The sequence below is a fragment of the Danio rerio genome, chromosome 6 (genome assembly GCF_049306965.1).
Source record: "Danio rerio strain Tuebingen ecotype United States chromosome 6, GRCz12tu, whole genome shotgun sequence".
In the NCBI taxonomy this organism is placed as follows: Eukaryota; Metazoa; Chordata; class Actinopteri; order Cypriniformes; family Danionidae; genus Danio; species Danio rerio.
The window spans coordinates 12,553,080-12,575,405 of record NC_133181.1 but is presented as its reverse complement, the minus strand read 5'-3'; the positions used below and the strand labels follow the sequence as shown (position 1 = coordinate 12,575,405).

The 22,326-nt window shown below is 37.9% G+C and overlaps 1 protein-coding gene across 6 annotated transcripts in view; it reads left to right on the top strand.

Moving 5' to 3' along the window:
* Positions 1 to 1,072: 1,072 nt before the first annotated feature.
* Positions 1,073 to 22,326, top strand: part of gulp1b (GULP PTB domain containing engulfment adaptor 1b) — a 118,273-nt gene continuing 97,019 nt past the window's right edge. For all 6 annotated transcript variants that reach the window (XM_001345116.8, XM_005165809.6, XM_021477028.3 and 3 more), the window contains exon 1: positions 1,073 to 1,165. In XM_001345116.8, coding sequence (XP_001345152.3) covers positions 1,111 to 1,165 — 55 coding nt within the window. In that variant the 5' untranslated portion in view covers positions 1,073 to 1,110. The remainder of the gene's footprint in view (positions 1,166 to 22,326) is intronic.

Genomic DNA, 22,326 nt, shown 5'->3' with positions numbered 1-22,326 from the left:
CTGCAGCGGATTCAATGGCCAACTTATCCAGCATATGTTTTACACAGCGGATGGGAAGCATCCATTCCCACTCAATCACACACATACACTAAGGCCAATTTAGTTTATTCAATTCACATGACCCAGCCGGGACTCGAACCAGCGACCTTCTTGCTGTGAGATGATCCACTGACCCACTGATCCACCATGACGCCATTTTAGTCTTTATACTTTATAAAAACCAATGTGTTCTCTCTTAAACGTTCCATACTTGTCTTGGCAATCAGTTTTATAAACCTGAAATAACTTGCTTGCCACAATAAGCCAATTTAGCAGTTAACTCTCTCTCTGATTTGCTTGGAATATTTAAGTCTTAATAGAGTACTGGGTCGCTGTGGAATATGTAAATTGTAAACGAAACAAATAATATGTTTTTATTTGATACGAGGAGGTGTGAGAATAGTTTTATCAAAGAGCTTAGAATGACCAAGAGGCGAAACTCAATAGAACATTGGCCGTAGTGTATAAGTGTGAATGAATGTGTGTGGATGTTTCCCAGTACTTGGTTGCAGTTGGTAGGACATCCACTGTGAAAAACAGGGATGGGCAAACTTGATCCTCGAGGGCCGGTGTCCCTGCAGAGTTTTGTTCCAACACAAGTCAAACACACCTGAACATGCTAATCAGTGTCTTTAAGATCACAAGAAATCTATAAGCAGGTGTGTTTGATTAGGGTTGGAGCTAAACTGTGCAGGACACCGGCCCTCCAGGACCAAGTTTGCCCACCCCTGGTGTAAAACGTGCTGAATAAGTTGGTGGTTCATTCCGCTGTGGCGACTCCTGATAAATAAAATTACTTGTTTCGATTACGTTTTTTAAAAATATCAAAATCTCTCTCTCTCTCTCTCTCTCTCTCTCTCTCTCTCTCTCTCTCTCTCTCTTTCTCTCTCTCGTTATTTATTGTATAATTTACGGTGCGCGGTCCCTTTAAGGCAGACAGCACGTCTTGCATTCCTGTGAAAAAAGCGGCGTTTTAAATGCCCGGTTGACGTCATTAAACTTTTTAAGCGGCTGGAGTGCGCGCGGAGGGAAAGGCACACACGCGCGCGCTTTTCCAGCCACTCGCTGCAGATGCGACTGGACGGGCTCAGGGTTGAGGGGAATAACTACAAAATCAACCTTCCTTGTAAGTCAAATTCCTTTTTTTAACAGCTCGTTGTTGCGGTGGGCTTCTGTTTAGGTTATTTTATTATAGGCTTTCTGCAAAGATAGCGTAAAAGTAGTTTCGTGTGTGGATCTGTTGCGTGTTGACTGATGTGATTTACGCGTCACGTCTATTCTTTAAATGCATACAAATAGGCTACTGCTATATTTAGCTTGAACTACACTATACATTCACAATAATTGGACTTTTGTCGTTTTTATTTGTGCTACAATGTTATGTATGTTATTGAGAGCGGAATAGCAGGTGTATTGGTAAACTCGTGCATCATGTGTTTATTAGATCGCCGCTTTATAAAGTTAGTTGAGCTGTTCAGTTCGGTGGGCTTAACTGTACCGTGGTTTCAGCACTGTTCTGCTGTGCATTAGCCAAATGCATTGACCCAGAGCCCAGCCACCGACCCCCCCCAGCTGTGACAGACAGAATAATGTTCATAATGATATTGTTGACTCTGTGTCCCTCGCTGTATGCTGCCCTTGACAGAGGAAAACCAGAGAACAGCAGAATGACATTCTGAGGGTAGCTTGTGTTGTTGTGCTTTAATAACTAAGGCTGCTAGACGTTTTTTTCCCCCACAGGCTGTAAATCCATTTGCCTCTGAAAATGATTTTAATCAAACCCGAGCTTGCTAAATAAATGCACCTTTCATTCCCCACATGTGATTTTGTCAAAATGAAATTTGATGATAAATAGTTTCTGTCACATTATCAATCCTCTGCCTATTCTGAAACCTTGCTGAATATTTTTTTCCCGCAACACAAATGAGGCATTTTGAAGAATGTTCAAGACAAGCTGCTCCTTTCCATACAAAAAACAACTTAGGGCAGAGCAATATACAGTATTATTTCAGCATTGATAACGTAATGTGTGCATCCACAATAGTCACATCGCAGGATATGCAAAGTTGAGTTGGAATTCAAAACTAGGGCTGCACAATAAATAATTTCAGCATCGATATCGCAATGTGCACATCCACAATAAACACATCGCAGGATCTCCAGTATTGATTTGAGGTTATAGTAACAGGATTTGTGGAGTCATTGCGAAATTTAACCGTATAAGTGTGAAAGATTCCCATTTTTTTAGTGTTTTTATGGATTGTGATGTTGTTTAAGTGAAAAGTAAAACTATTAGGGCAAAATAAGTTATACTTTTTGTAGGTTTAACAAAAATTGAATAGTATTATTTAAAAAATAGAGACTAGAGTGTTATTTGGGCATCAGTGTGGTGCAGTAAGTTGCATGATCGCCTCACAGCAAGAAGGTTGCTGGTTCGAGCCCCAGCTGGGTCAGTTGGCATTTCTGTGTGGAGTTTGCATGTTCTCCCCGTGTTGGCGTGGGTTTTCTTCGGTATGCTCCGGTTTTCCCCACAGTCCAAAGACATGTATATGGGTAAATTGGGTAAGCTAAATTGTCCATAGTGTATGTGTGTGAATGAGTGTGTATACCGTAGATGTTTCCCAGTGATGGGTTGCGTAAAACATTAAGTTAACGATAAGTTGGAGGTTAATTCCACTGTGGCGACCCCAAGCCGAAAATAAAAAGTTTTATTTCACTTTTCATTATTTATTTTCTGTACCTAAATACTGACTTCCCAGAAAATCAGTGTTTATTTAATTAGCATTTTTGTTCTATTGAATTAATCCAATCTTGTCATTAGTTTTATATTAATTGTAGATACATTACATAGATAGTTTAAAAACATGACTTCTTGACCAATAGAGATATTTAATTAATATTGTGAAATTATAAATCATATTGCAATATGTATTGCAGAAAAACAAAATGCTGCAATATCAGAACACATGAGATTTGTGGAGTCCCTGCAGAATTTAACTATAATGAAGTAAACTTTTTCATCTGCATCTGTTTTTCAAATCCTGTGAACATTATAAAAAGGGGTTTAAACCATTAAGGCACAATGTATTATCAACGCCTCTAATAACTTTATATTTTTACTGAATTATTTATACACAGACTATTTTACATTTGATTCAATATTTGTTCCTAAAATCCTCAAACTTCATAGAAAACCATAAAGTACCATTTATTTAGTTACATTTTTATTTATGCTTGTAACAAACAAAATACACTGTAAAATATTGGGTTCCACACAATTCCTTCATGTTGTCAAAACATGAATCAATTAAGTTAAAGGTGCAGTAAGTGATCTGCCTAAATGTTAGCAAAATATCTTTCAAATACAATCCCTCTCCTGCCATCTAAGGCCACACCTCATGAAAGCATATATTAAAGATGACATAAACCCACTAGACTATCTTATTCGCCAGTTAGAAAATTTTATTATACTACAATTCTGAATGAATAACTGTTTTATATCTGGCCTGTTTTCAGTTGTGTAGTTAGCAAGCAAAACTTGTCATAATGTGGAATATTTCATGCATGCAAGGACCGCTGGTCTCACTCGTTCATGTGATTTTGTCCTAAAGCGACTACTGTTTGAGTAGAGGTTGGTCGGCCGTGTACAGGAATTTCACTCATTACTTATTTACTTTAATAATAATAATAATAATAATACTTGAATCATTTACTTTAATCAGCACAACAGCAGAATGTTTCTGAAGACAGTGACCTATTGCACCTTTAATCCAAACGTTTTTCCAAATTAGTTTGATAATAAAACAATTAAGTTGTCCGCCAAAAAACTTTTTTTGAAAGTATTGACATTTTTTTTCCCCGATATCATGCAGCTCTAATGAGCAACACAATATAATGAAGCCATACCATACAGTAGCTATAAATGCAGAATAGACTCCAGTCAACTATCAGCAACAAAATCAGTGGCCACTTCATTAGGTACATCCTTTTTATTATATGCTGGACCACTTTTGCATTCCTCTCTCTCCATCTCATTTTTTGCATGGCATAGATTCAACAAGGTGCTGGAAACATTCCTCAGAGGCGTTGTGTACTCACTGACATGATAGCACGCAGCTGCTGCAGATATGTTGACTGCACGTTAATGATGCCAATCTCTATTTTCACCACATCCCAAAGGTGCTTTATTGAGATCCGGCGACTGTGGAGCCATTGGAGTGTACTGAACTCATTATCATGTTCAAGAAACCATGATCAGAGCTTTGCATAGATGTCACAAGATGTTGGCATAAAGATATGAACATGTTCAACAATAATACTTAGGCTGTGGTGTTTAAAGGGATAGTTCACGCAAAAATTAAAATTCTGCCATCATTTATTCCTTTATTATTATTCCTATTTACTTGTTGCAAACCTGTTTCACTTTCTTTCTTCTGTTAAACACTAAAGTATATGTCTTGAAGAATACTGGAAACTTGTAACTAGTAAAAAATGTAAGTCATTTGAGTTTAACAAAAGAAAGATAAGTAAACCACTTGAAGGTCAGTAAATAGTGAGCGAATTTACATTTTTGGGTGAACTATACCTTTAAATGTTATTCAAAATTCATTTTCTTTTCGGCTTAATCCCTTTATTAATCTGGGATCGGTTGGCGGAATAAGTTGGCGGAATGAACCGCCAACTTATCCAGCATATGTTTCCAGCTGGAACCCATCTCTAAGAAACATCCATACACTCTCATTCACACTCATACACTACAGACAATTTAGCTTACCCAATTTACCGCATGTTACCTGTACCGCATGTCTTTAGACTGTGGGGGAAGCCGGAGGAAATCCATGCGAACACGGGGAGAACATGCAAACTCCACACAGAAACGCCAACTCACCCAGCTGAGGCTTGAACCAGCGACCTTCTAGTTGTGAGGCGACAGCACTACCTACTGTGCCTACTGTGCCACCACGTCGCCCTCCTTTAAATGTTTCTTAATTAGTATTAAGGGGCTTAAACTGTGAAAACATCCCCAATGCATTACAACCCCACTGCCTGGCTTAACCACAAGGCAAGATGGATTTATCCTTTCATGTTGTTTACATATAATTCTGATGTCTCAGTAGTAATCGAGACTGATTAGACAAGGCAGCTTTTTTAGTCTCCTGTTGTCCAGTTTTAGCCAGCCTGTGTGCAATGTAGCTTCAGTTTTCTCATCCGCTTCAAGGCTCGACCAGTGGTGGAAAGAGTACTGAAAAATCATACTTCAGTAAAAGTACCTTTACTTGCCTAAAAATGTAGTGCAAGTAGAGTAAAAGTATCTGTTGTAAATATTACTCAAAGTATGAGTAAAAAGTAGACCTTTCAAAGGTACTCAAGAGCAGTGAGTAGAGAGTATTACACTGTAAAAAGCTGATGTACATGTAATTTGTGGATGTGTAAACGTAACATTCTGTAGTGTATTACGTTATTGCCCAGCAGGCACACAACATCATATGATGTTAATATTCGGTTAGATTTAGGTTGTGATGTCAGGTGACCAAAATTCAATGTCTAGCCAACATCTAGGGACAACATTATGTTGATGTCAAAAACACCATTTTAAGAAACACCGCACCGATCTTAGTTTGGTTTGAACATGAGCAGAGGCGAGGGGCTGTAGCTGTGAAAAGTGAAAGTATCCGCCCCCATTACGTCAGTAATGATTTACTCTCTGTATTACGCTGCCTGACTGCCTGTGGTTTCAACTAGGTCCGCTACTGACGTAATGGGGGCGGATACTTTCACTTTTCACTGCCACAGCCCCTCGAATCTGCTCGTGTTCAAACCAAACTAAGATCGGCATGGTGTTTCTTATGGCAAGTTTCACACATGTTGAGAGATTGAGTTGATCGACTTCTCACAAACTCTAACAAATATTTTGCACTTTTGCTCCCCAAACATTTCCTCTTCTATAATCTTCTTTTTGCCCTTTTGCTGTATATCAGAGTTCAGTTAAAGGACCATTTGAGTGGGAGATTATTTAAAGTATTTATTGCACCAATCCCACCAGTCTGCACGTGATCTTGAGGGATCTTCTTCTCATCTGCGTTTATAAGCCAAATGGAGTTGTCACCGATTTTGTAGTAATGCATTGTGTATTCCTCTGTAACAGATGCACCATGAAGTATACAGCAGCAACTGAACGCTACCCTAGATAGTCACGCTGTGTGAAAAAAATGGCATTATTTGGCATATCTACAATCAAAGCCTGATTTGCTTCCACGTTTGGAGTAGCAGTAATTCTCCATTATTGTCAATTTTGTTGGCTTCAGCCACAATAATCTTAACCACGGTCCACAGACCTCTTACCATTAGTTTACTACAAGGGAATGATGTGGCAAAAGAAAGCCCTGGCCCCCACTCAATATTACATTTCAGTTGGAAGAATATCAACATACTCAGCAACTTCATGCAGACTTTAAACACACTAAAAGCTGCTGCTTTGTGATTTGACTATTAGATGCTTCTGTTCAGGTAAATGGCTCAAAAATATAGATCCTTTATTGGCATTGATGGCAAGGATTGTTAACGTTCATGAAACTTTTGTCATTCTAGAAAATTCTCTTTATAGTGAAGCGTCATTTAGATTATTGAAATGTTCTTTTAAGAGCTAATTACTGAAAGCCCCATTGGGGAACTAAAAACTGTTCTGCTATTGAATGTGCACAATTTTAGCAGTATGGTATTTTTTCATTGAGAGAGACATGATGACAGAGCTACTCAGGCATCCGGCTCAAGCACATATTTTTATTTAATATCATAGATTATACATTATTTGAATGAATTTCATATGCCATGAAAAGTTCATCTGAGGAACATTTAGAGTTTATTCAAAATTCATAGGCTCTCATGAAGAAGCAATTACAGTGAATATTTTTATTGAATAACAACATAAATAAAAAAAAATATACTAGGGCTGCTCGATTATAGGAAAAATCATAATCACGATTATTTTGGTCATAATTGTAATCAAGATTATTCAAAACGATTATCAGTTGAAGTCAAAATTATTCGCCCTTCTGTGAATTTATTTTTTACATACAAATACTTCCCAAATTATGTTTAACAGAGCAATTTTTTTACAGTCTTTCCTATAATATTTTTTTTCTTCTGGAGAAAGTCTTATTTGTTTTATTTCCGCTAGAAAAAAATCAGGTTTAAATATTTTGAAACCTATTTTAATAGCTCAATATTATTAGCCCCCTTAAGCAATATATATTTTTGATTGTCTGCAGAAGAAACTACTGTTACATAATGACTTGCCTATTTACTCGAATTAAGCCTTTGAATGTCGCTTTAAGCTGAATACTAGTATCTTGAAAAATATCTAGTCAAATATAATGTGCTGTCATCATAGCAAAGATAAAAGAAATCAGTTATTAGAAATGAGCTATTTAATCTGTTATGTTTAAACTGCGCTTTAAGCATCTTCACTGTAAGAAAAAACTTTAGCTACAAAAGTCCTTCAGTCAAGAGTAGTGAGTGGATTTTGTCCTTTTGTTTGATTAATAATAAAAACAACAGCAGGAATATCGCAAGCTGTCACTTTAAGAATAGTGCGGCTCCGATATGGTTTCTCTTTCACGTGTCTTTTGATTCTCAACTTGTTTGTTTATTAAACAAATGAGGATTAATATGAATAATCACTAAACTATTTGACCATTAAAACGCTCGCAATATGGCGTTAGATGTGCGTGTGCTCTGCTTTTCGAGGCTGAGTGCGGACCGCGCGCACACAGACACGCACAAACACACAAACAAAACCTGTCTGAGTCTAAGCCAAGTGTGCCGCAAGCCTACGTTTGAGTGAAGGTTTCGGCCGTTAGATCGCCCCCTGGGGGCTGGCTGCAGTACAAGTCATAAAGCCCGCCTCCTCCGTGTTAATGAAGGAGACTTGAGCCCAAATAAAAAAAAATATTACACTTGCAATAAAATGTCCCGAAAGATGGTTCTGGTCGATTAAGGCACTGGTTATTGTGCTGAAATAGGTGCAGATCTTCATTTTTGTAAACAGTTTGTTTTTAGCAGTAATTTAATGCTGGGCGTGTCATCGTGATTGACAGCTGTGATTGACAGTTTCTCAAAGCGCGGCGTCTGAGCTTCGGCAGGAGACTGAAGTAGACTGAAATGTTATTATTCGATTTCTGTGTTATTTTACCATGACAAAATGAGTTCAGCAGTAAACTATAGTTTCTGACATACATGATCCTGGTGGAACACTGTTTATTCGCTAAGTTCAGGGCTTTTTTCGGGCTTTATTAGTTTGCTGATACACGCCTAGCCACCCAGATAGCAAAACATAGTTCCGGCTAGATTCTCGCCTGCCGGAGACTTATCTCTTAGAGCTCAGACTGACTAATGTTACCTCTGCTGGACCTACTCCGGATGCCTGGACTCACTGCCCGATTCCAGTCCGAGTCAATCGAGCCAGATGCGGCGGCCGAGCGAGCCGGCGCTGCCGCATGCGAGCCGGAATCAGCCCGTGACGCCGCGAGTAAGTTATGCGCTGTGGCCCGGAGCTGGCGCGATTGAATATATAAAACCCTCATATTTGTTAACGTTATTACATCCATTTGTGTTGATATGACAGCAAACGCATGCTGAGAAGTTCGGGGGGCGTAGTTGATTTTACATAAAGCGTTTGATTGGAAGCTCGACTCTGCTCATTTTCGCGGCTCCTCCTCTGGCTCCATCAGACAATCCTTCTGCGCATGTCTGGCTCCAATTTCAGCAGTCTTTTGCGACAGTTTGTGCCCGTCAAGCAGGCGTTTTGCCCTCAAGGCGTTCAATGGGGAAAAGGGCTGTCGCGTCGTCCATATTTTTTACAGTCATTGGTCTAAGCGCAGCGCGCACACACACAACAGCACGTGCTCTTTCGCGCTTTTAAAAATATGAATGATGCGCATCCCGAGCTGCAAAAGTTACACTACAGCACATCTTTTAGTCACTTTCACGTGGAACTGGAAAGGAGGCGGTATATGATGGAATAATCGTTTATCTCGATTAATGGTTTTTCATAATCATTAGAAGCCGTAATCAATATCGAAACCGGATATATTTGCTCATGTGTGTTTTAGAAACAAAAAAAGATAACTTGACTTCTAGTCTGCAAAGGCCTCTAGATTACACCTATTTTACCAAAATAAAACATGATCATGATAATAAACTTAACTGGTTTGTTGCGATCGGTTTCCTCAAATGGTTTGAGTTAGCTTAACTTATTGGGTTTTACAGTGCAGGACACAGTCTGTGTCACTAGATAAAAATGCTTATTTAGAGAATTTGCCTTTAAAATTGCTTGTTTGAACATTCTTTGAAACATTTGGGATAATAAGTGCCCATGTCAGCAAAACATATAACACTGTTTTCGTGTTTTATATATTTTAATAAAGACAAATCATACATATTGTTTTTTAAGAGATAGAGCTGCACAATTCTGACTAAAATGAGAATCGCTATTTTTTGCCTAAAATAAAGATCACGATTTTCTCACGGTTCTGTAGATGTAAAATAAAGGTTGATATGAGTGGGCTATTATTATTGTTATTCTCAAACATGTGGTAAAACAGCAATAAGCTTTGTGTAGCTGTCCTGTGAGTTAATATGCTAAATTGTGTATAGACTTGGAATGGTGGACTTGAACAGACTTTAGATTTGTCCTGGTCATTAATGCTGATGATAATTCTGATGTTTAATTATGGAGTTTGACACATATGCTTACAATCTGTAATTTTCTGCTTAAAATCCATCACTGATGTGATTTTTGTGAATACAGAAGACTGGGGGAGTATTTTTGCATTTCGGCGGGTTTTGGATACTTTTTGGGCTGAAACTACATCTGGCAACACTGTGTGCGCTTTCGGTTTCATTTTCACTGCTAAGAGCGGTTCACTTCTCGCGCAGCTCCCAAACAATCACTCCGTGCCACAAACTAAATGTTATGTATAACTTTATTACCGGTTATTTACAGCATATGCAGGTTCTGTTCATTAAAGTAAACCTCATTCAGAGGCGCACGCCCGCCCTCCCGGTGGCAGACATCCCAAGTCTCCCGGGAGTTGCGGGAGTACCCCGAAAATGCATAGACACTCCCGGATGCCCGCAAATGAACGAAAATCTCCCGCAATTCGCACGTCTCCTGCCCGGTCCTTAAATATGTTGCACACCCCTCTCTCCAAAGCATCCCTACTTGCCCCTCAGGTACGTCTCGCACAGCTCACCCCCACCGTTCTTCAGGTACGTTGCGCGCAACTCACCCCCACCACTCTTCAAGTACGTCTCGCGCGCACATGCCCCCTTTACAGATACCTTCAAGCACCCACTAATCCGCTACCTCCCGCAAATCAACTCTGTATCCCCCGGAAATGACTTTTTCCAACTTGTGGTAACAGCTGACTGTCAGCTCACGTCACGTGTGATTTTGCGGTCGCAAATACATCATTACATGAAGACAGAAATGACATTTTTGAGGTAAATTATATATCTTATAAATACAGCATGCACCTCTTTAAACACCATTTGAAGGTGTCCACATTGCTAAACAACGTATGTAAAACAATGTGAAGACTTGTGCGGCCACCACTGCTTCTCTCCTGAACTTGAAAATATGATTGACAGAATTGTAGAAATGCTAGATTAAGATCGTCTAGGGGGTTGAATCGAGATTGCGATCTTTTTACGATTAATTGGGTCCCACTTTATATTAAGTGTCCTTAACTACTATGTACTTACATCAAAAAAATAAATACAATGTACTTACTGTGTTTAGGATGTATTTGAGAACACTTGTGGTGCTTTTGAGTTGGGATAGAGGTTGGGTTATGGACAGGTTTGGTGGCATGTGTAGGTTTAAGGGTGGGTTAAGGTGTACTATACTTGTATTAAATCAAGCATAAGTACACAGTAAATACATGTATTTACACAATAAGTACATTGTAAAAAAAACCTATTAGTTCCTATGTAAGTACATATTAGTTAAGGCCACTTAATATAAAGTGGGACCATTAATTGTGCATCTCTATTAAGAGAAAAGAAATCAATATATGGTGGAACAACTGTCAATCACAGCAAATAAAAGGTTTTGTTTTTCTGACTAATTTTCATTTTTTTTTAAAAATGTACAGTTCACATTTTGTCAAACATCGAAGATTAAAAATCATTTGGGTTTCAAATAATGTAAGGCTGAGTAAATTAGAGCAGAGTTTTCATGACTGAGGGAACTATCCCTTTAATTTGCCAAAGGTCTGTCGTGAGGATGCATACATTTTTAGCATATTCTTAAATAGCCATGTGTCATTTACATAGGCAGGCCATTTACATAGGGCTTTGAATGAATTTTAATGGACTGATTATCAGATCAAGGGAAAATCACGTTAATTTACTCTGATCTCCAGGTGTCATTCAACCAAATTACTACAAACGTCACAAATCACATAATCTTTACTCAAATTGATCAATGTCTTACATTTTTTCAATGTGAGATTTAAGAGACAGCATAAATCCTGCCAGCAACGCTGAAATATTTGTTTTCCACACCTGCAAAAAAATTGATGTCATGACTACGTGATCCTCATTGTGTATTTAGAGAAAAGGATATGCAAAATTGTTCTTTGAACCATTGCTTTGTCATTCGCTGTATAATTTACTCATGATCATTGCAGCCAGTCAGTATTGGATTTGGATCTGTTATTCTTTATGCAGTTTTGCGATTCTGTTGATGATCTAACTCAATAAATGATCTCGAGTCATTTCGGGTGCAGTTCTTACCTACGTTTTGGCATGATTTAGACTCAAAAGGAGTATGACTGATCTGATGACATTCCAGAATGCTGTCCCCGTGGTAACCTGATTGCCTTTGTATGAAGAGACGTGATATGAACACTGTCTGCTGATTGCTTCCTGCTGTTACAGGCCTAAAGGAAGCAAAGCACACACTTTAAAGTGCATATTCTTGTGTAATTAAGAGCCTCTTCAACCTCTCATAATGTAAGAATGATTTTATGAGTATGCCAAAAAATGAAAAATTTTTTGAAAATGAAGAATTTTTTTTGTTAAAGGTAATTATAATTAAGACATTTTATTTCATTTTCCTTTGTCTCAGTCCCTTATTTATCAGGGGCTGCCCCAGCGGAATGAACCGTCTACTATTATAGCATATGTTTCACGCAGCGGATGACCTTTCAGTCTCAACCCAGTACTGGGAAACACCTATGAGCTCTCAAATGCATTCATACACTACAGCCAATTTAGTTTATTCAATTCCTACACCTACACTCATCGGCCACTTTATTAGGTACACCCTACTTGTACCGAGTTTAACCCCCTTTTGCCTTCAGAACTGCCTTAATCTTTTGTGGCATAGACTCAACAATGTACTGGAAATATTCCTCAGAGATTTTGTTTCACATTGACTTGATAGCATCACGCAGTTGCTGCAGATTTGTTGGCTGCACATCCATTATGCAAATCTCACGTTCCACCACATCCCAATTGTGCTCTATTGGATTGAGTTGCAGTGACTGTGGAGGCCATTTAATTGCCGTGAACTCATTGTCATGTTCAAGAAACCAGTCGGAGATGATTTGCGCTTAATGACATTATCCTGATGGAAGTAGCCATCAGAAGATGGGTACACTAGTCATAAAGGGATTGACATGGTCAACAACAATAGTACTACCTTTCTATCAGCTCGAGCCAGTCTGGCCATTCTCCTCTGACCTCTGGCATTAACAAGGCACTTGCGCCCACAGAACCGCCACTTCCTGGATATTTTTTTTTTTTTCGGACCATTCTCTGTAAACATTAGAAATTGGAAGTTTCTGAAATGCTCAGACCAGCCTGTCTGGCTCCAATAACCTTGTCATGTCAATTAAATGAACTTTTTTCCCCATTCTGATGCTCAGTTTGAATTGCAGCAGATCATCTTGAACATGCCTAAATGCATTGGGTTGCTGCCATGTGATTGGCTGATTAGAAATTTGCATCAATAAGCAGTTGGAAAGGTGTACCTAATAAAGTGGCCGGTGAGTGTATAGCACGTCTTTGGACTGTGGGAGAATCTGGAGGAAACTCACGCAATCACGGGAAGGATATGCAAACTCCACACAGAAATGCCAGTGCCACAGTGACCCCCCCCCCCCCCCCCATACATACATTACATACATACAATACATTTCCATATCAAATACTTGTAAAACAAAGTGGTGCTATCTAAATATGCAGTTTCGCCTGTACCTTATGAGTCGCTCTATAAATCAAAATTGAGATATTCGTGAGCTTGCCGTATGATTGAACATGATAAATGTGAAATCAATGTGAGCAAACAATTGCAGGACAACATGTCTTTTGAGTTGTCTTCACAATTTCACGAACCAGTGACTCTTCAGAACTAGTGTCTAGACTCAGTCGGTCAGAAAGTGCTCACATATTCTCAGTTTGACAAAACTTTCACTAAATAAACTGAACCCTTCAGAAAAGATTCAGAATAAACATATGACACACTGAAATCAGCACCTTTACAAACTTTTTTTTCGTTTCTTTTGAACTAAGATTTTCATTCAGATTAAAACGGATTTTATCATATTTTTATATACAAATATATTCTCTAGGTTTGCTTATTCACCACTGGAACAAGTGTGATGTTTGCTTTATAGAACTAAATCATTATAATGACTGTTTTTCTAGGAATAGAGATGCAAATTAATATGTAAAATTTATTGCAAAGGGTAGGCTGGATGTAAACAGAATGTGTGTGTGTGTGTGTGTGTGTGTGTGTGTGTATGTGTGTGTATATATATAGTTGAAGTCAGAATTATTAGCTCCCCTGTTTATTTTTTCCCCAATTTCTTTTTAACGGAGAGAAGAGATTTTTCAACACATTTCTATACATATTAGTTGTTGTAATAACTCATTTCTAATAACATTTATTTTATCTTTGCCATGATGACAGTACATATTTGACTAGATATTTTTCAAGACACTTCTATACAGCTTAAAATTACTTATTTAAGTTTATTAGGTTAACTTGGTAGGTTAGGGTAATTAGGCAAGTATTGTATAGCGATGGTTTGTTCTGTAGACTATCAAAAAAAAATTTGCTTAATGGGGCTAATAATTTTGACCTTAAAATGGCTTTAAAAAAAATAAAAACTTCAAAACAAATAAAACTGCGAAATAAAACAAATAATATATAATACATTCAAAATTTATTGTATTAAATTATTACTGCCTAGCTGTTAATATGATGATTATGCTTAATAGGCTGAGAGCATGTGTGGTCATGTAGACATTACATATCATTTTTCTTTGTCTGCACAAGGTAATAAAAGTGCTTACTCATAAATTGAATGGCACAGAGTTTTGCCCAGTACTCTGATTTTACCCAGCATTTAAGGTGCATGTGTAATATGTGACAAAAAGCATGATTACAGTAGATTTGAGTGCTTAAAAACAACAGAAAAGTACCAGTAATGGAAGAGAAAATGGTAAACTCCAACTGTTTCTCTACTTGAGACATTATGGACATTAAGTCCCACTGATATTTGGAATGCTTAGAAATGTTACATTATTAAACATCACGACTTGCATGACAAATAGGATACTCTGAATAGAATAGTGTACAAGGATGCTTACATTCTGACGTCACCTGATATGTTGTGTATTAAAACATTACATGATTTATACATTACATTAAAATGGTTTACTTACAGTTGAAGGCAGAATTATAAGCCCCCTTGTTTATTTTTTTCTCAATTTCTGTTTAACAGAGAGAATTTTTTTTCGACACATTTCTAAACATGATAGTTTTAATTACTTATTTCTAATAACTGATTTATTTTATCTTTGCCATCATGACAGTAAGTAATATTTTACTACTAAATAATTATTTTTGAAGACACTTCTATACAGCTGAAAGTGATATTTAAAGGCTTTACTAGGTTAACTAGGCAGGTTAGGATAATTAGACAAGTATTGTACAACTATGGTTTATTCTGAAGACTTTAAAAAACAAAATTAACTGAAAGGGGCTAATTATTTTGTCCCTAAAATGGTGTTTACAAAAATAATATCTGCTTTTATTCTAGCTAAAATAAAACAAATAAGACTTTCTCCAGAAGAAAAAATATTATCAGACATACTGTGAAAATTTCCTTGCTCTGTTAAACGTCATTTGGGAAATATTTAAGAAAGAAAAGAAAACTCAAAGGGAGGCTGATAATTTTGACTTCAACTGTGTAAACTTATACTGTCAGATTTGTGTATACACAAGCTAAACAGGTTGTTTCCAACAATTGCATATTTTTGACAACCCAGGCTCATTGGAAAACTTGCCCTGGACTATATTTTTGAGAATCGAAAAAAATGTGCCCTGGACTGTTTTCTTGCCGTTTTTGTTTTCACAAATCCAGTAGATGGCGCCGTGTACATTTTGGCGCCGTGAGAGAAGCCAGTCGGCTTGTCATCATGCATAATATACCAGCTTGATATCAACAGACCCACACACCCCTCCCCTAAACCCAGCACATTTTTAAAAATCATACTGTACTTGAAGAGAAAAGCCATCAAGGCCATGTGCATTTACTGCGACCCGTTTTTCCTGATTATTGGAATTGTCGGACTCAAACTCCAGTCTGCTCCCAAGTCTAGCGCCATTTGAAGTGAGCTTCTAAGCCACAGGTGTCAAACTCGGTTCCAAAAGGGCCGCAGCTCTGCACAGTTTAGTTCCAACCCTAATTAAACACACCTGATCAAACTAATTGAGTCCTTCAGGCTTGTTTGAAACCTACAGGTAAGTGTGTTGGAGCAGGGTTGGAACTAAACTGTGCAGGGCTTCGGCCCTTTTGGAACTGAGTTTGACACCCCTGTTCTAAGCAAACAAGTCACGCCAGAAAAGCGGTCCATATGCTGATAAATGTATACTCACATACTGTACTGCAACTGCAGTATATATACAGTTGAAGTCAGAATTATTAGCCCTCGTTTGAATTTTTTCTATGTTAAATATGTCCTAAATGATGTTTAACAGAGCAAGAAAATGTTCACACTATGTCTGATAATATTTTTTCTTCTGGAGAAAGTCTTATTTGTTTTATTTCGGCTAGAATAAAAGCAGTTTTTAAGTTTTAAAAGCCATTTTAAGGACAAAATTATTACCCCTTTAAGTTATATTTTTTTAATCCAACCATCATTATACAATAACTTGCCCATTCACTCTAACCTAACCTAATTAACCTAATTAAGCCTTAAAATTTTTTCTTTAAGCTGTAGAAGTGTCATGAAAAATGTCTATTAAAATATTATTTACTGTCATCATGGCAAAGATAAAAAAAATCAATTATTAAAAATGGGCTATTAAAACTATTATGTTTAGGAATTTTATGAAAAAACTCTCTCTGTTAAACAGAAATTGGGGCAAAAAATAACTTGGGGCAGATAATTCAGGGAGGCTAATAATTCTAACTTCAACTGTACCTATTTTGTTGTAATTTAGCTTGAGATCAAACATAATAGTTTGAGGCAGGATATTCAGTATAGTTAGATTAATGACTGAAGCATGGTGTGTTTGATCATTATTTTTGCCGTTCATTTTGATGATCCAATTGACTCTGTTATGACAGCTCATCCTCAATCATTGATTTATAGATTAGATCTACTGCAACTTTACTGTGACAGTAAAATGTTTTAAACCGGCGCACACACTCCTTCAGATAAAGTACACCTCGAATGAGACCTAATTTGAATAACAAATAAGATGCAATGCTTTTGTCGAGAGACATCTGAACCTCTGAATTTATCCTGGATTTATCATCGGTACAGAGGGAAGTATCACTTAATGTGCATGGCTGCCAGCAAGTTTTACCCTGTGCAAATTAGTGATGTGTCCTTAGCCGCCTGATGGAAACCTCCTACCAAGGAATACTAATTTAGTAAAAGCTGTTTATTCCCATTCGGATGTGCAGCTTTTATCAGCACACACTCTGCAACTTGCATGCAAATCAAAAATAGGTAAATATTTAAAAAGATCAAAATGAAATTACACAGATGGTTTGGTTATTATATGATCTACTTCATTAGAAACAAACTGATTGGCATATGCATTTTAAGCTATGATCTTGTGCACTGTACATTTTGATTATTAATAAAATCTAGCTCTGATTTCCTCAACAGTCCAAGGACATGCAGTAGAGGTGAATTAGATGAACTAAACTGGCCTTATGAGTGTGTGTGAGAGAATGAGAGAATGTATGGGTGTTTCCCAGTACTGGATTGCAGCTGGAAGGGCATCTGCTGCATAAAACATATGCCAGAAGAATAGTTAGCAGTTCATTCCGCTGTGGTGACCCCTGATAAATAAGGGACTAAGCCAAAGGAAAATGAATGAATTAATAAAATCTATTTTTCTATTGACGATAATTGCAAACAATGAGAAATTGGCACAATAGAAACAAACATGTACAACACAGAGATTGGATGCTGTGAATCTACAGCCTCCCATTGAAAACGTCCAGACAGATTAAATCATTCAGCAGTGTCTGAAGCTTCATTTCCTGTCAGTGAATCAGCATCTGACTACGTGTCTGCGTGCTCGCGCTTCCAAATTAGATTTGAGTTTTTGAGCTTTAAATTGTAATTGACTGGAGCAGGTGCTGCGTGAGTTTAATGGGTTGTACATTTAATTCCACTGAAGCGTAGAAACCGATAGACTTTTGTTTAAACTTACATTGTGAATTTTAAGTAAAGCAAGAGTTGTAAAGGCTTTGTATGGGGGAGAATTATTTAGCACACAAATCCAAGCATTCTTTACAAAGCCGACTGCTGCGGTGCCTTATCAATCTAAAAAATAAATGAGTAAACAAGTTATGACCCGTTTGTCATTTTTATTCGCCTGCTTAGTGTCATTTTGTTATCAGGAATGTTGGTATTGATTCATCAGGGTACAACAGTGTGTTTTATTTACCACAGAAACCAATTGCATGTGGTTTTTCTGAATGTTTGTGATTGCACTCTCTGTTCACTTTATTTGGCACACCTTTTAAATAGCAGGTTGGAACAGCTTTTTTGATTTATAATCTACTGTTTCAAAAGCAGCCCTGTAGGATTAAAATCTAGCGATTGTGACCTCTTATGTTTTTTCATGCTGACCTACAGTACGCGCCTGAATGCACTGTGATGGGATATATAGTATACACCAGACGCGACATGTGCGAACATTTTGAGTTTTCGCGCTTCATTCCCGCGTTCAGTTCACTTAATTCGTGCATCAAATTCACTTCACAATAGATGAAGATTTGTGACATGGGCAGGGCTTCTGTCTGACCGGTGACTCTAGCTTTGTTATTAAATGGCTAACATTAAGGGTGTCACGATCCTCCAAATCCTCGATTCGATTCGATTTTCGATTATGAATAATTAATTAATTAATAACGAATTAATTATTTGTAGCCTACCGTTTAAACTACCTGACTTGCATGGTCTTTGTTTTACCCATAAACAAATCATACAGTAAATGAATAAAGGTAAGTTACACACATAATTAGCACCTGTCAATCACTTTTTTCTGCGGGACTTGTGAATAGGCAGTGATCTGTGTCGTTATAATGGCGTCGGCAAAAAGGTGCACAACCAACAGGAACCAGCCAACAGTATCTGAGGTGTTCGCTAAAATGACTAAGTACTTGTGTGAAAGTAAAAGATGGAAGCAGTCTACAGACCCGCTGACTGCCTTGACCTGCTGTCTTGAGAGCATGACAATGTGTGTGCGTCTGTGTGTGAATGAGTGTGTGTGGTCACGTGATGTGCGTTTTCAGCGGTAGTGAGGAAGGAGGGCTGCTCAAAAACGCTACACGCCACTGTGGATGTGGATCGTTGTCATTCTAAAATGCCATTTAAAAACAAAGACATATTAGTGTAAACAGGGCCTGAGTGTGTATTTTTCGCGAGCGGATTTGTAACGGGTGCGGGGCGGAGGATCGCGATGCGCCCATCGTCTATCATCCCAACCGTAATAAGTACATAGCAGAGCTTGCAAACTGTGTTTTTTTTTTGTCGACAACACCAACGTTGTCAACATAACTAACTAGAAATCCAAAATACTTCCACACCGGCGACTTCATTGAAGAGGAGAGGATTTAAGCTCTGTCGATGGGTCTCCTGCGTGTGCAGTTTAACAAGCACTTCAACAAGCATGTTTTTTCCCGCTTGGCAAGCCAAGCTAACGTGACATGGGGGCGTGGCAGCATCGACGATTCTATTTTTTGATTCGATAATCGAAGTTGAGCATAAATTTCGATCGATTTCGATTAAAAATCGAAATCGTGACACCCTTAGCTAACATGGATTTTAATAAGATAGTAGATGTGCTTTGTGTGCTTTAGGAATTCTGAAAAACAGCGTATATACATTCGGCACCATGTTTGAGTTTTGTGAGTTCATCAACTCCTCCAGAAACTTTATATGCGAGTGATGTGTGTGCATCACTTTGGAAATGATTCTCTCGTGTTTTCATTCATTCATTCATTCATTTTCTTGTCAGCTTAGTCCCTTTATTAATCCAGGGTCGCCACAGCGGAATGAACCGCCAACTTATCCAGCAAGTTTTTACGCAGCGGATGCCCTTCCAGCCGCAACCCATCTCTGGGAAACATCCACACACACATTCACACACACACTCATACACTACGAACAATTTAGCCTACCCAATTCACCTGTACCACATGTCTTTGGACTGTGGGGGAAACCGGAGCACCCGGAGGAAACCCACGCGAAGGCAGGGAGAACATGCAAACTCCACACAGAAACACCAGCTGAGCCGTGGTTGGAACCAGCGACCCAGCGATCTTCTTGCTGTGAGGCGACAGCACTACCTACTGCACCACTGCCTCGCCTCTGTCATGTTTCATTATTGTAAATGCTAAAAAGTTGCCTTATAGAATTAGATCATTTAGCACAATAGACAGAGATTCTTTTGGGGTCTGTTTAGTTACCTGCATGCGCAGACATTTGGATGTTATTCATACATTTAAAAGGGACAGATTATGTCCCATTGTTTCTGTAGTGATCTGAAGGACTTGCATCTGCCTTTGTGTCATCTTTTCTTCTCTATGTGATCTCACTGGAGTGAACAACTGGCGTGGACCGGATTATTTCATGCGTTTATTGTTCAGGAGGTTGTGTTATGCTCCAGCATTGTTTTGAGCGGGGAAATTTATATTGTGTTCCAGAAATGCGCCTAGGTCTATCATAGGATTGTCATTAAAGCGTTGTAATTCTGTCGCAGGCTTCATGGAAGTAAGTTATTAAAGGTTAGGGCTCACGGTCACAACAAAATATACGTGAGTTATTTGCCCCCTACTCTTCAGTTCTAATAAAGCATTTTGACACTCACTGAACCCTTGTGGAATTGGTGTATTATCCTTACATTATATATTACAACTTTTTTATTTTAGTAGGGGTTTTTGAACCCTAATCTCGAAGGCTACATTTCTATTGTCTATTAGTTGAACCAATTTTCCTCCAATACATTGTTAGAAATATCTCTCCTCCTTTGAAGCTTTTCATACTTCGTTTCAATAGCATTAAGATGGATTATGAAGTTATCAGTATAGCAGCTCTAGGCATTTGGGCTAAAATAGTCTTTGATGGGAATGGGCTCGTAGACAGAGTGGATAGCAGATACGGTTAACACTAGGTACAAGTTCAACAGTTTTTGTTCTTCGTCTAAAGTTTATTCACTATAGACTGCCTGATTTGTCATTTTTTCCTTCTTAAATATAATGTGTTTGATCAGTGGTGTTTGTAGGGTTGCTAGTAACAACAGCAAGAGCTTTTCACATACAACAACTGAGAGCTCCCTTTGTAGAAAAAGAGGAAGGAAGACTGAAGCTGTTTCCAAAATCGCCACCTTTTTGCTGCTTCACAACCAACACTATCTCAGCCGATCTCATGAGGAAACCATTAACTATTAACTATTTTTCATAGTCAGAAAAGTGGCTAATTTAAACAAATTCATACAATTTTTTTTGCATGAAAACAAAAGATTTTTAAAAGGAGACGTGGCCCCAAAGCCCAATCTACCTCTCATTGTGGGATGAGCAAATTGCACTAAAATGTATGAATGAAATTGTACAAATGTATATAAATTAGTCACTAAATCAAACATTTAGGAACTGCTGTGATATTGTGCTGTTATCGATACATTGTTATTATACGAGGACTGAGTCTGACCAAAAGGGATCTCCAAAGCAACATTTGCACAATATTTGTTTTGATTGACCATAGAAGTTGAATTAAAATTATTAGCAGGGAAAAGGTATTTTACTGATGTAATTATTTGGCAAAAAAGGGAAAATATTCCTTATTAAGTGCATATATACAGTAAACACACACAGTCAAGCTTGAAGCCTCTGGAGTATGTTATAAGGTTTTTACAAAAATATTTGTGCACTCTGTTTATATATTTTGGAGACTATATTTATTATATAAATATTTATATATAATGCAAATTTTATAAAAATGTAGCTGTAAATATATTTCTTTTGTATATTTTTGTGTTTTACAAAAAGTATTTGTGTATATTTATACATATGTACATAAATATACATCAGGTTTGGGCCGATAGACATCACAATGCAGAGCCGGCATCACGATCCTCTGCCCCAGCCCCATCGCAGCAGCAACCCGCTTGCAAAAACCCCCACTTAGGCCCTGTTTACACTAATACATCTTAGTTTTAAATGTTCACGTCCTAACTGGCGTGTCATCTAGCATTTCTGAAAAGTTCTCCGTCCACACTGTACTGCTAAAAATGCTCATGACTTGACCACAAACACACATACAAACACACAGACAAACAGGCAGACAGACACTCTATTATGCACTCTAGCATATGCACACGTCTGAGCTCCAGGCAGTCAGCGGGTGCTTTGAGCAAAAAAACCCCAGAGTACAGTGCACATCGGAAATTTTATCATGGATGTACTGCTGGGTCACGACTCACTATAGTTGTTAATGGTGATATCTAACTAATCTTGTCTCCATATAATGACTCTTCGGCCTTTTGAATCTGTCAGGTAACTTATCACAGCGTCAGTACACTGCTTCAATCTTTCACTTTCATGCTTGTACTTAGTCATTTTAGCGAAAATTTGTCAACTCTATTATAACGACCCAGATCACTCTGCCTGTTCATGCAAGAGTCCCGTGGAAAAAGTAATTGACAGGTGGTAATTTGTGTGCAACTCAAATCTTAGTTTATTT